This window comes from Microchirus variegatus, assembly GCF_963457635.1.
Source record: "Microchirus variegatus genome assembly, chromosome: 17".
Lineage (NCBI taxonomy): Eukaryota > Metazoa > Chordata > Actinopteri > Pleuronectiformes > Soleidae > Microchirus > Microchirus variegatus.
In genome coordinates this window covers 20,444,911-20,458,130 of record NC_139818.1, presented here as the reverse complement: position 1 = coordinate 20,458,130, position 13,220 = coordinate 20,444,911, and the positions used below count along the sequence as shown (strand labels likewise).

General features: G+C 43.5%; 1 protein-coding gene across 1 annotated transcript; it reads left to right on the top strand.

Moving 5' to 3' along the window:
- Window positions 1–8,364: 8,364 nt before the first annotated feature.
- Window positions 8,365–12,908, top strand: ercc4 (excision repair cross-complementation group 4; the record flags this gene model as incomplete). Its single annotated transcript, XM_083903743.1, has 10 exons — window positions 8,365–8,541; window positions 9,320–9,500; window positions 9,627–9,822; window positions 9,908–10,115; window positions 10,202–10,382; window positions 10,465–10,596; window positions 10,710–10,814; window positions 10,946–11,621; window positions 11,953–12,065; window positions 12,160–12,908. 10 exons carry the CDS (start codon window positions 8,365–8,367, stop codon window positions 12,906–12,908), a joined length of 2,718 nt encoding a protein of 905 aa, XP_083759869.1.
- Window positions 12,909–13,220: the final 312 nt, after the last annotated feature.

Here is a 13,220-nt window from a genome sequence, read left to right as displayed (position 1 = left end):
TGAGTGAACGCAAAAAGTCGTGCAAGGGAATGCAAAAAGTATCACAAGGAACACAAAAGTAATACAAGGGAACGCAAAAAAAAAGTATCACAAGGGAACGTGAAAAGTATCACAAGAGAACTTAAAAAGTCGTGCAAGGGAACGCAAAACGCATGACGAGGGAGCGCAAAAAAGTATTGCACAGAAACGCAAAGTCTCACAGGGGAACGCAAAAAGTCGTGCAAGGGAATGCAAAAAGTATCACAAGGGAACACAAAAGTAATACAAGGGAATGCAAAAAAAAAGTATCACAAGGGAACGCAAAAAAGTATCACAAGGGAACGAAAATGTCTCGCAAGGGATCGCACAAAAACTCTTGCAAGGAAATGCAAAAGTTGGGTCTCAAAACATTTCCCACCATGACTCTTCCCAGGCTCCGTAACAAACACTCAACACTGATGGATTAATTAAAATGGCCGCCTCCTGATTATCCTCCGTGCGTTTATGCCTGCGAACGCATGCCTTTAACATGTTGACATTCAAACTGAATCCGTAATTGTAATTAGCCGGGGCCCGCACCAAAACGAGCAAAAAATAGAGGCGGAGAGATTAAAACTGGGGAAGGAAAATCCAATCAAACATGCTTCTTATGATGAAGTATAGTGGCTCCATATAAAGTAACAATTACCCTCTCGCATGCAAACGCACGCACGCACACACACACACACACGCACTCGCACAACAATGCTAATTAATCCACCTATCTTTTCCCACACTTGGCTTTCATCCGCTCTTCATTTAGATTGCACTTCCTACTGTTGTGTTAGTGTTTGGATTAAAAAGGAATTATGGAGGAATGCAAATGTTTGAAAATCCTCCTTTGCCTTTGACTTAAACTGCATCAGCCGCTTGACAGCTATCTGGCTTTTTAGTGTGTGTGTGTGTGTGTAATTCCTTGTGTGTTGCTAAACTTTGGCTAAGGCCAGTGTGTACTTTATCCCGTGTCAATACACCAGGCCTTGCGTCACTCATCACAGCTGCTGAACCTTCTTTTTTTTGTGCAGCGCTCAGCCGACAATAGGTCAGATGATTCTTTGAGATGGTTTGTGTGTGAACCGTGATCCAGGCTCTCCTCCTCTCGTCTCCTCCTCTCGTCTCCTCCTCTCGTCTCCTCCTCTCGTCTCCTTCGGGGACTCTGACATCACACAGATCTGAACTCCCGAGTCTTGATAATCACGCGTCACACCCGCACGCACCTTGACATTTTCCCTCTGTTAGCTAGTTAGCCTATAGCTGACCTGAATTTAAATGAGCCGCGCACTGCGGGTCTATATACTCGCCCGTGTTAATTAGCAAACCTGCTGATCCTCCGAGGTGATTACATGGTGATGAATAATAAATCAAGTTAAAGTATGAAATTATAGCTTTCGGTTGCGTTGTTTTTCCTACAGTTAGCTTAGTTTAGCCTCCGGTGGGTTTAGCTGTTGAATCGCTTACATATACAATACATGCAGACGATAATTGGGGAAGTAGACGCCCACACACTTCTCCGTTACTCTGACTAATTGGACTCGGGTTTGGTTATTCTGGGAATTCCGTGATGTCACCAGACATCCATGTAAAAATAAGTATAATTTAAGTCCTATACCTTTTTTTTTTTTTACTTTTCATAGCCGGTAAAACACAGATGTAACTAATATTATAATACCATTTTTTTGGAGCCAGCATGCAGAACATATGGACCTAAAGTCTACATATCCATCACACATACTGCTGTAAATAAACAAACAACAAACCTCTGTTAAAAGACTGTAAGATTTATGCATGTGTATTTGTCGTCCGCATTTTTTAAAAGCTATTACGTGTCAACACATCTGCCTGGGAAATAAGGGTCTGCCGTGATTTATGGTGTGAATAAACACAATCTGTATGTGTCTACAAAGCCTAATAAGGCAAGAAAGGAAAAAAAAATAAACAAATAAATAAATAAAGCACCTGTGTGGAGGCAGCACAGAGTCTGACGGCGCTCTCTTTTATAACATTCGCCCGCAGCTACAGAGGAACTGCAATTCACACTGGCTGTTTGTACACATTTGAATAAATGTTGTCAATAACGCGCTCAAAATTGGAAATTGTCGAGCATATATCTGCGGTGGTCTGTGCGCGGCCGTTTCTCTCCAACGTAATTGTTGACACAGGAGAGAGCATGAAATTGAGAACCGGGAATTGAACCCATGACCTTGGGACAAAACTTAATTTTGAAACCTAAGTACAGTAAATAATAGTCATATACTTTAAGACTTTAGTGAAGTAATACTATAAAAAAAAGTGACTTCAACGTCTACCAAAGTCATTTTCTGTAGTAAAGTTAGAAGTATCTAACTTGCCTTTAAGGTACTTTATACTTAAAGGTGCATTATGTAATAAATCTAAAGCAACTGGCCATAAAATCCTCCTAATATGTCACAGAGACTCAGGAATAATGTTCATATAACAAACTGAACTCACCAACAACAACAGTACAGACAAAACATTTGCACTAAAAAAGATATTTTGCAGACTGAAAATCATGTTTATGTTTTGAAATCATGTTTTTGCATGTGGCGCCACCTACCGCCGTCTACCAATCATTGCAGTCAGTAGAGTCTAAGCTACCGAGCAACCACGGGTTGCCAGTGACGTCAGAAAACGAAACCTAAAAGACCTCGGTATTTTGAATTTGAATGTAGTAACTGTTTTTGGGCCACATTCTTACATATGGCTCCTTTAAGACCGGCTTGTGGTTTAGCAAAACAAACTTCCGTTCTGAAAGCCTTGAGATCAGGCCCCTTTTGGACGATTCTGGGTGAACCGTCATCCATTTTCCTCTCAATGGGAACAAAATCTACGATTGAAGAGAACCTTAAACTAGCAACCAAGACCATGAACTCCTCAAGAAACTCTTTACTCATGTCACAACTCGAGCGAGTAGTACAATGGACTCATTTTCTTCTTGCAAGCAGCAGTGTCGCCCGTTCCTGAGCTTCAATTTCCAAACCAGAAGTCTTAATTCCTATTACTGTCCATACTCTGCCTCCAGCTGGACGGATGGATTGATGGATGGACCTGTTCTCCTTCTTTTTTCCCCCCTGCAAATTAAAATTCCAGTAGCTCAATAGTAGCCAGTTAAGGAAGGTCGACTCCTAGTGATCACATTACAGCGACCGCATGGTGTAACAATAACATCCTCATTACAAGACAGTCCATCATGTTCTGTTCATGTGTCTTTTTCTATATCAAAAAAATAAATATTATCAAACTCTGAGATGAAGGAGGCGGTGGGACGACGACGCCGTTTCCTGCTCGAAACTTCACGACCGCGGCTTTGAATCGCTTCGGCGTCGAGATGCAGCCACTGCTGTGAAAACATCAGCCACACTAACACACACACACACACCCACAGAGAGAGAGAGGTTTACCACGCCAGGACATCGCTGGTAGAGATTAAATCAGCCTCCGAGCGGCTTTGATCTCTGCCTGCCTTCTCTGGTTTTCCTCCTGCTCTTCCTCGCCCTCCCTTCTATCTCTGCAGTCCAGGAAGTGTAGCGTTGTCGATTTGAGTCGGGCCGCGCCGGGTCGATGACGGTGGGCCTCGGATCTGTCTTCGGGATTCAGGATTTATTGGTTTATGCAGAGGGAAAGTGTTTGTCTGCAAAAATCAAACAGACAATTCTTGTTGGGGTGAGAACGTTGCCATCAAGAAAGACAGAGGGAGATTCACTAATGGCTCCTGGAATGTCTTTGTGTGTATTATGGGTATTTTTTTTAATGATAGCATGTCGTTCAGAATCTGAAATGTTCAGTACCTTTTTTCCACTGATACTCACCAAACTAACTTTAAGGGTTTCCTTGCATTCGAGCATAGCATTCCTACACTCTTAGAAATAAGGGTTCCAAAAGTGTCCTTCTACAAGGGCTGAGGTTCTACCTGGAACCATTTGCTTCTGAAAAACTCTTTCTTCAGGAAAGGGTTTTTCAAGGGTTCTTGGTAACACTAATGGTTCCAGTAAGAACCGTTTTGATCCAGAAAACCCTTTAAAACCCCTTTCCTGATTAAAAGAGTTTTAAAAGGGTTCTTGGTCGAACCCTCAAGGTTGTACCTGGAGCCAAAAAGGGTTCTCCTATGAGGACAAGCTGAAGAACCTTATAAGGTTCTACTTAGCACTTTTATTTCTCAAAGTGTAGTGAGGACATTCATTGACATAATGCATTACCCTAGTCCCTTACCCTAACTCTAACCCATCACTAACCCTAACCCAAATACCCAACCTTTACCCTAAACCTACAGTAATTCTAACCCTTAAACCAGGTCTTAATCTTGAAAAAGCCATTTTTAGGGTTGTCAGAAAGTCAGGACCAGCCAAAATGTCCACATTTTCCCAAAAATGTCCTCACTTCCTTGGGTATATAAGTTTTTTTTTGGTCCTCACAAAGATACCCATACAAGAACACACACACACACACACACACACACACACACACACACACACACACACACACACACACACACACACACACACACACACACACACACACACACACACACACACACACACACACACACACACACAGGTCGGTGCAGCTGTTCTTTTAAGGACCTGCATTGACTTTTGGACTCATTTGGACGGTAACCAAAGCCTTATCTAACCTAACCGTGATCATAACAAGTCAATCTTAGCCTTAAACTTAACCTCAGAAATGGCCTTCTACCTCATTAGGACCAGGTTTTGGTCTCCATGAGGACTCAGAAAAAGGTCCTACAGAGGGAACAAATACAAGAACTTAAAGCCCTTTCATGCATCACTGACATCTGTCTTCCCTCTCACCTACTGACACTGTCCTCCAAACGCTCGACTCTGCAGGCCGCTTTGAATTATTAATCTCATCGTGCCCGGTTGACAAAAATCAGCCATTGTGTCCTACAGTTTCCCAAACATCAAAAGAAAGATTAATTTGTTAAATCAGCTTCTCTGTTCTTCTCTGAAATGCCACATTCCTCCTCCTCTATTGGCACGCGGCGTCACAGTGATTTGCAAAAGTGGACGTGACGGTCAACCATGTGTCTCATCATAGCCGTGCATTAACTCCGGTCTTTTTGCATGCTGTGTTTTCACCACGAAAGAAAAGGCTGTGATGTTCAATCCCTCTTGTTTTTGTCACTGATAATGTTTTCAAATTGCAGCTCTGCAGACAAAAATGTCCGTCTTTTTTTTTTTTTTCTTTTTCGTAATCATCTTCCCGCCGTTTCCGTAAACAACGCAATTACTCGTGCGCGCGTTTGTCATTGCAGTTACGGGCGGATGCTTGACCTCAGCTCTCGGAGCCAAAATGTCCCTCGTCTATGTTTTGGTTCAGTTTGTTCTGTAGTGTTCTAAATGAGCGAGCATGCCGCGGCACCGCTCTGCCATTTAAACACAAGAGACCATTAAAACACTTACAGGAATGGGCCTATATAAGCAGAGGCGATTCTAGAGTCTGTAGGGGCCCTAAGCAAAAATTGCCAGGGGGCCCTTCCTTCCAACCAGTGTTCATCACCATTATGTTATAAATAATCTGACACCAAAGAAAAATGTATGAGTTCAATTTTTTTTATTTTTTTTTCTAAATGAATGAAATATAATGTATTTGAAAAGTATGTGAAAATATAAATGTAAAGAACAATAAAATACTGTAAATAGCTTTAAAAAACAACTATATAAACTTAGTAAAATAAAATACATTACACTGTAAAGAACCTACATTATAAAACAATATAAATATATAGATAACTGAAAAAAACATATATAAACTGAGTAAAAAAAGATATGCATTACACTGTAAATAAACTTGCAGAACGATAACTTCACACAGGTTAAAGTGAGGTGGGGCCCCTTTAGGGAGGTCTCCTACTGAGACGTCATTGCAAATCGCCCATTGTTTTTTAAGGGGGACAGGGAGGCGGCTGGTCACTGCACATTTCAGTAAAAACAGCCCTCAGGCTCTGTGTGTCGGGGGGCCCCCTATCAACGCGGGGGCCCCAAGCAGTTGCCTGCCTTGCCTGTTCACAAACTTCGCCTCGGTATATAAGCGTTAGTGCTGTTTACTTGTATCATCACTTTGTATCACGCCGTCGCTTTCTCATTCCGTCTCCGCGGCCACTTGAATTTGCAGTTTTGGAAAGTGTTTTTTTCAGAAGCTCAACGAGCAGCAAACACTGTGCTTTGATGCCTAAAAAAAAAGAACGATTTCTCGCTACCGACAGGAAGTTCTCGAGGACCTGGTGTCAAAGGTGGTCACTCGCTGACATGGAAACAAATTCCCAGCAAGTGTATTTCCTGAGGTGTTGAGCTACTCCTTTTAGAGAGAGAGTGAACGAGAGGAGGAGGAAGAGAGAGAGTGTGAGTTAACATCAAGGCTTTATGTTTGGCCCTCAGTGTGTGTTCAGCTCTCAGGCTTTAGCCCTCCATTTACAACCAAAACCCTGCTGCATCTCTCTTTTTCCTAATGAGGGCTGGAGGGATGTTATCAGGCTTTTAGCTCTTTTCTCTTCTCTCGCTGTTTTTTTTCGTCGCTCCCTCATTTTTTCCTCCCTCCTACACGTGCAGCCAGGCAAGCCACTGTTAACTATCTCATCTTATTTTATCCTCCAGCCTGCCATCAATTTCAAGCTGTTCTCCTCTCATTTACAGCGGTGCCAGACCAGTCATCAGATCAGGATACACCTCAGCTGCCAAATGTACACTTTTGCTCACCACGAGCAGCTTTCGCCTGGGTTTTTCCCCACATGTGCCAGTCGTCTATGGTAACGCGCTCATTCCCCTGAGCACAGTTATGGATCGTTTGATTCAATTTCATGTGCCATAGAACTGTAATAATTACAGTTTATGTTGCCTTTTTTTTTTTCTCTCCTCTCCCCCCAGTGCTGAAGGTGTCTTGTTGCCGCCTCATCCAAATGGCCTTTCTTCACGTCTTCATGTCTTCGTGTCATCCTGAAATGAAGCTGCTGATTGTGTCCCAGAGGAAGAATGGGAGAACACAATTGATCTCACACACACACACACACACACACACACACACACACACACACACACACACACACACACACACACACACACACACACACACACACACACACACACACATACACACACACACACACACACACACACACACACACACACACACACAGAGTTCCGTGGTCTTTGCAGAACCCAGTGCTCCACTGCTCCCTATAGGTTTGTGTAAGACGGTGCATCGCTTTAATCCTCAGTCAATTTGTGCCTCTGCAACAGTGGAGACGTTTGAAATGCTGAAGATTTATTGTTCCTAGTGATCAAACGGCTTTTTCAGACGCTCTGACTGAAATAAACTTTCTATTTTTGTTTATCAGTCACTTTAAATTCAGCAGGATTCAAAATTCAAAGGATATTGGTTTTCCTAGACATCCAGGTTGGATGTTACAGTTACAGTTATCAGAACATTCGTGTTTGATCTCATGTTGCTTTTGATCTATTTTTGCCTTTTTCTTGGTCATTCCACAGCAGACTCTGCTCTTGTGGACCTGTCGTAGCAGGAGTTATAAAAACAAAAGTGCCTTCTGCAATACTTTTTTCCTAATCTTTGTCATGAAATATTACATAATTTGGCCCTTTTGGTGTTGTTGTTGTTTTGCTTTCTGACTGTATTCAAATACACACAGCCTTTGCACGGGGACACTGTTGTGCTAAAAAGGAAAACCACATACAACTGATTTAAATCTTAAATTCTAAAATCAATCCCTAATTTTCTTATATAATCATAAGTTATTTTTCTCTGATTTGGTAGGTGTGTCATTATGAGTCAAGATTTGATGAGTGACAATAATTACATGTGGTAACAGTTTAAATTACAGTACAATGGATATTGGATGTAATATTATCTACTAATAGATAATATATCTACTTATTGCCACAATATAGCTATTGTTATAGCTTTTATTTCTAACCCTAGCCCTATTAATGTGCATTAATTATTGCTGCACTTACTCCATTAAAAAAGCTAGTGTAATAAAAATGCTGTATTTTGTATTGTTATTATGGGAAAAGTGAATAAAGTCGATAAAAAAAATCCTATTTCTACCCGCTATAAACCTCCGAGTCGCTAGATGGCGCTCTTGGTCTTAATCGTCAAACTCACATACAAGTCCTCCTTTGTTTTTATTACCACGTGACCGGATGTGCAGTTTCAAAACATTGAATAGCAGGTGCGAGCAACCCGTCTGTGTGCGTCCGTGTGTCTCAAATAAGCGTCTTTAGCTGATATTTATCACAAAAGTGAAAGGAAACTTGTTGACTTTTTAGCGAAGAGGACCGCTCCGGTGTGTCCGACATGGCGGGGCCGCTCCTGGAGTACGAGACGGAGATGTTCCTGAGTGTGTTCGGCTGTGACGGGCTGCTGGTGGCGGCGGAGGGGCTCGGCATAGACCGCATACTGCTGCAGTTCATGCGGGTTTACTCGGAGCAGGGCAGCCTGGTGCTTCTGCTCAACACAACCACAGCCGAACAGGTTTGTCAGCTGAACGAGGGAGCTCCAGGTCTTTGGTGGACACTTTAAAGCCACCAAAGACCGTGCCTTTTGGTGTATCTATCTTTCATGCATTCAAAAGTCCTATAGGGCTCGGGCACCGCGTTGCATTCTGGGACGTGGCGGCCATGTTGATGGCTTCGCGAATGTAAACAAACAGCAAGTGAACGAGGAGAAGAAGCGGAGTTGGGAGAATAAATAAATAATGCTATCATGGACAAGCAGGTCTCATTTCAAATCTTTTTTCTCTTTTTAATCATGTTTCAGCGCTTCTATTAATTTATTGCTAATACACTCACTAGCCACTTTGCTATGTGCACTAATAAAGTGTCAGGAGTGACTCCAGGTGAGGTTTTCTGCCATCTCCTTCAAATTTCGACATAATATGATTGTCTTCTTTATACCTAGTGTGTTCATAGATGATCCTCTGCATACTGTGGTTGTCACGTGTGGTTATTTGAAACTTGTAACTGTTGCCTTTCTGTCATTATAAAACGGATCATTCTCCTCTGGTGGTGAGTGTACTTTACATAAAGAATTAAGCCACTGTATAAGTGCACACTTCGTGCTGATCCCAAGTCCCAATATATTGAGAGGTTTGTTTCAGGAAGGTGCATGTTATGCCAAATCCATGTCAGATGATGTGGAAAGGAAAGGTGAAAAATCCACTGTGATGACCCCTAATTGGGAGCAGACATGAAAACGATATTTAGTGGATAATAGTGGTCTAATTTTCTTGCATATTGTCCTTCCTTCTCAGGAGTATTTCACAGAGCAGCTGCGTGTGGAGGGTGTGACCCACCTGCCCAGGACAGTGACCAGCGATGTCCAGAGCACAGAGCGTTATAATGTTTACACCGAGGGAGGAGTGCTGTTTGTCACCAGCAGAATCCTGGTGGTGGACTTCCTCACTGACCGCATCCCTGCTCATCTCATATCAGGTCAGAGCTTTAAACTATAGCTTATGTACTGATCACTTTATTAGAGATCTATTCATTTTTGGTGTTGTACTGCAGTATATTTCACAAGTGTTCCTATTTGCTTGGTTTTCTTTACTAATGCTTCAGGCATCCTGGTGTATCGTGCCCATAAAATCATTGAGTCTTGTCAGGAGGGTTTCATCCTGCGCCTGTTCAGACAAAAGAACAAGACTGGTTTCATTAAGGCCTTCACTGACAAGGCCACAGCGCTCTCCTCAGGCTTCTGTCAGGTGGAGCGTGTGATGAGGAACCTCTTTGTCAAGAAGCTCTACCTGTGGCCCAGGTATGGTGGGACATATTACACATCATAGCAGGTAAAAGAAGAGTACTCTATTCATACTCTATTCTTCACCTGCTTCATTTGACAGGTTCCAAGCATCAGTGAACACAGCACTGGACAGGCATAAACCAGAGGTGGTGGAGCTTCACGTGACACTGACGCCAGCTATGAGGGCCATCCAGAGCGCTATCCTGGACATTATGGGTGCCTGTCTGAAGGAGCTGAAACGCTACAACCCGTCTCTGGAGGTTGAGGACCTCTCAGTGGAAAACACACTCGGAAAGGCTTTTGAAAAGGTCTGCCACTGTGTTACATCAGATGATTTACTGTCTTTACTTTTTGAGAATATGACACTTAAACCTCATCTTACTCGACTGCTTAGACCATTCGTCACTATCTGGACCCCCTGTGGCATCAGCTTGGAGCCAAGACCAAGGCTCTGGTCCAGGACCTGAAGGTACTCCGAGTTCTTCTGCTTTACCTCACCCAGTATGACTGTGTCACCTTCCTCAATCTCCTTGAGTCACTGCGCTCCAGCCAAAAGAGCTTTGGCTCCAATTCAGGTAAACCTCCACAATATAATATTGTTTTCTCAATGCCCAAAATGTTCCACGATTGATTGCATGTCCTTGTTGTTGTTGTCAGGCTGGCTCTTCCTCGACTCCAGCACCTCCATGTTTGTGAACGCCAGGAGTCGAGTGTACCGCATCGCTGAGAGCAAGAAGAAACTCAAAGTGGGATCAGAGGCTGAGAAACAGAAGTCATCTTCTGCCTCAGGTGACAGACGACATTTGAACACATCCATGTGACAGCAGCAATCCTCAGAGTGGATATCAGTCATCTGTATATGTATTATTGAGATTATGGCTCATTGTGTTTTATTTTTTTAGAGGTGAAACGAGACCTGGTGCTGGAGAAAAGCCCAAAGTGGGAGGCTCTGACTGAAGTGCTGCAGGAGATTGAGAGAGAGAACAAGAGCTCAGAACATGAACCAGGTTAGAACTTGCTGTTGTTAGAGCATGACACTGTCCAACTGACATTATTTTTAATAGCTTGAAATGATTATGATGTAAGCATATTATTTACACCATGGCGGTTGAATTGATGCCCCACATGTTGCCTCCAGGTCGTGTGCTGATCTGTGCCAGCGACGACCGCACTTGTGCCCAGCTGCAGCAGTACATCAGGCACGGCTCAGACTGGCTGCTGCACAGATTATACGCTCGCACCATCGGTAAACGGGACTCCGCTGCAGCCGCTGCTGCTGCTGTCTTGGACCTTGAGTCACACAGAAAAGGAAAAGGTTGGCCCAACAAAGGAGGCAAGGGGAAGGAGCCCGCACAGAAGAAAAACTCAAAATCCACGAAGGGTAAAAGCAGACCATCTTTGACCCTGACCCAAATGGTTGGTAACGGGGAGACGGAGGAAGTTGCAGCGTTGGGCAGCAGTGGAGATGACGAAGGACTTATGGACGAGGACGAAAGCGAGGAAGAACAGATGAAGTTGAATTTGTCCTCTGATGCGTACTACGGTGTTTTGAAGGAGCCTCTGACTGTCATCCACCCTCTGAAAGGCTGCACTGACCCGCACAGCTTGACACGGGTGCTGCACGAGGTGGAACCCAGTTTTGTGGTGCTGTACGACGCCGAAGTGAGTTTTGTGCGACAGCTGGAGATCTACAAAGCCAGTCGGCCTGGAAAGGCACTCCGGGTTTATTTCCTCATTTACGGAGGCTCGACAGAGGAGCAGAAGTACTTGACAGCACTCTCCAAGGAAAAGAAAGCCTTTGAACACCTCATCAGGTCAGAAATGAAAAATGTGTTTATCTTTAAAGGGGACATATTATGCAAAATCAACTTTTTAATCATTTTAACTTTTTAATCATTCTAACTGCTGTTAGCTGCCGACGTAGTTTCTTGTGTCTCATTTGCATTTAAAGAAACAGGCACTCAAAAGCGAGCGTTCTGAACAGGGTGATTGAACTGATATGGTGCTTCATCCTTAAAGTATTATGACGTTTTAGACATGTTCATTAGGACACCAGGGAACCAGGTTAACTTGGAGAAATAGGGTATAATATGTGTACTTTACGATTCTGCTTCTAATGAGTTGTTTGTTTGTGTAAAACTGCAGGGAAAAAGCTACTATGGTCATACCAGAGGAGAGGGAGGGACGAGAAGACACCAACCTCGATCTTGCTAGAAATTTAGAGCCGGCCAATGCAACTACCAACACCCGCAAAGCAGGCAAGTCTGTTTGGACTTCTTTAAAACTTGTAGTGTAATGAAAAGTTCTACAATAAAAGTGTTTCCATGTTTTTTTTTTTTTACCAATCACCAGGAGGCCAGGAGCTGCCGAAAGAGCCTTCGCGAGTCATTGTAGACATGCGCGAGTTCCGCAGCGAACTCCCGTCCATGCTGCATCGCCGTGGACTGGACATCGAGCCGGTCACCCTCGAAGTAGGCGACTACATCCTCACGCCGGACATATGCGTGGAGCGCAAGAGCGTCAGCGATCTGATCGGCTCTCTGCAGAGCGGCCGCCTCTACACCCAGTGTCTCTCTATGACCCGCTACTACAAGAAGCCGGTGCTGCTCATCGAGTTCGACCCAGCGAAACCGTTTTCCTTAACGGCCCGGTCCGATTTCCGGCACGAGATATCGTCGAATGACGTTTCCTCAAAACTCACTCTTCTCACGTTGCATTTTCCCCGGCTGCGAATACTCTGGTGTCCCTCCCCACACGCTACGGCAGACCTCGTTGTAGAGCTGAAGAAAGGCCGCCTGGAACCCGATGCCGCCGCAGCTCAGGCGGTCACGGCCGAGTCGGACATGGTGACCGAATCAGCAGGCCTCTACAACCCGGGACCTTATGACTTCCTGTTGAAAATGCCTGGGGTGAGCACCAAAAACTACAGGTCCTTGATAAAAAATGCAGACAGTCTGGCAGATTTGACCAAACTCAGCCAGGACAAACTCGCAGAAATACTTGGAAATGCAAACAATGCTAAGTCATTGTTTGAGTTTCTGCACAATGCTGCAGATGTCCCTGCTCCTGTGCAAAAGACCAAACACGTATCAAAGGAATAAAAACATGAATTATCTGTGTGTATATTCTCTTCACATCAGGATTGTGAAGCTGGATGAAAATGTACAGTGTCTTTGTCCATACTGCATTTTATAGTAATGTGTTGAGTGAACTGAATTTATATAGGTTTTTGTATTGTATTTTGGAATCTACTCAGCAAATGTGTTCAACATGTGGACCCTTTTATTAAATTATTAGAATATTTTTGCTAAAAAAATTGAATAAAACATTTAAATGCTATGAATAATAGTTTTTATGACCTTATTTTCAATGGGTGTAAATGCACACACAAGAGTAAACTGTAGCTGTAAATA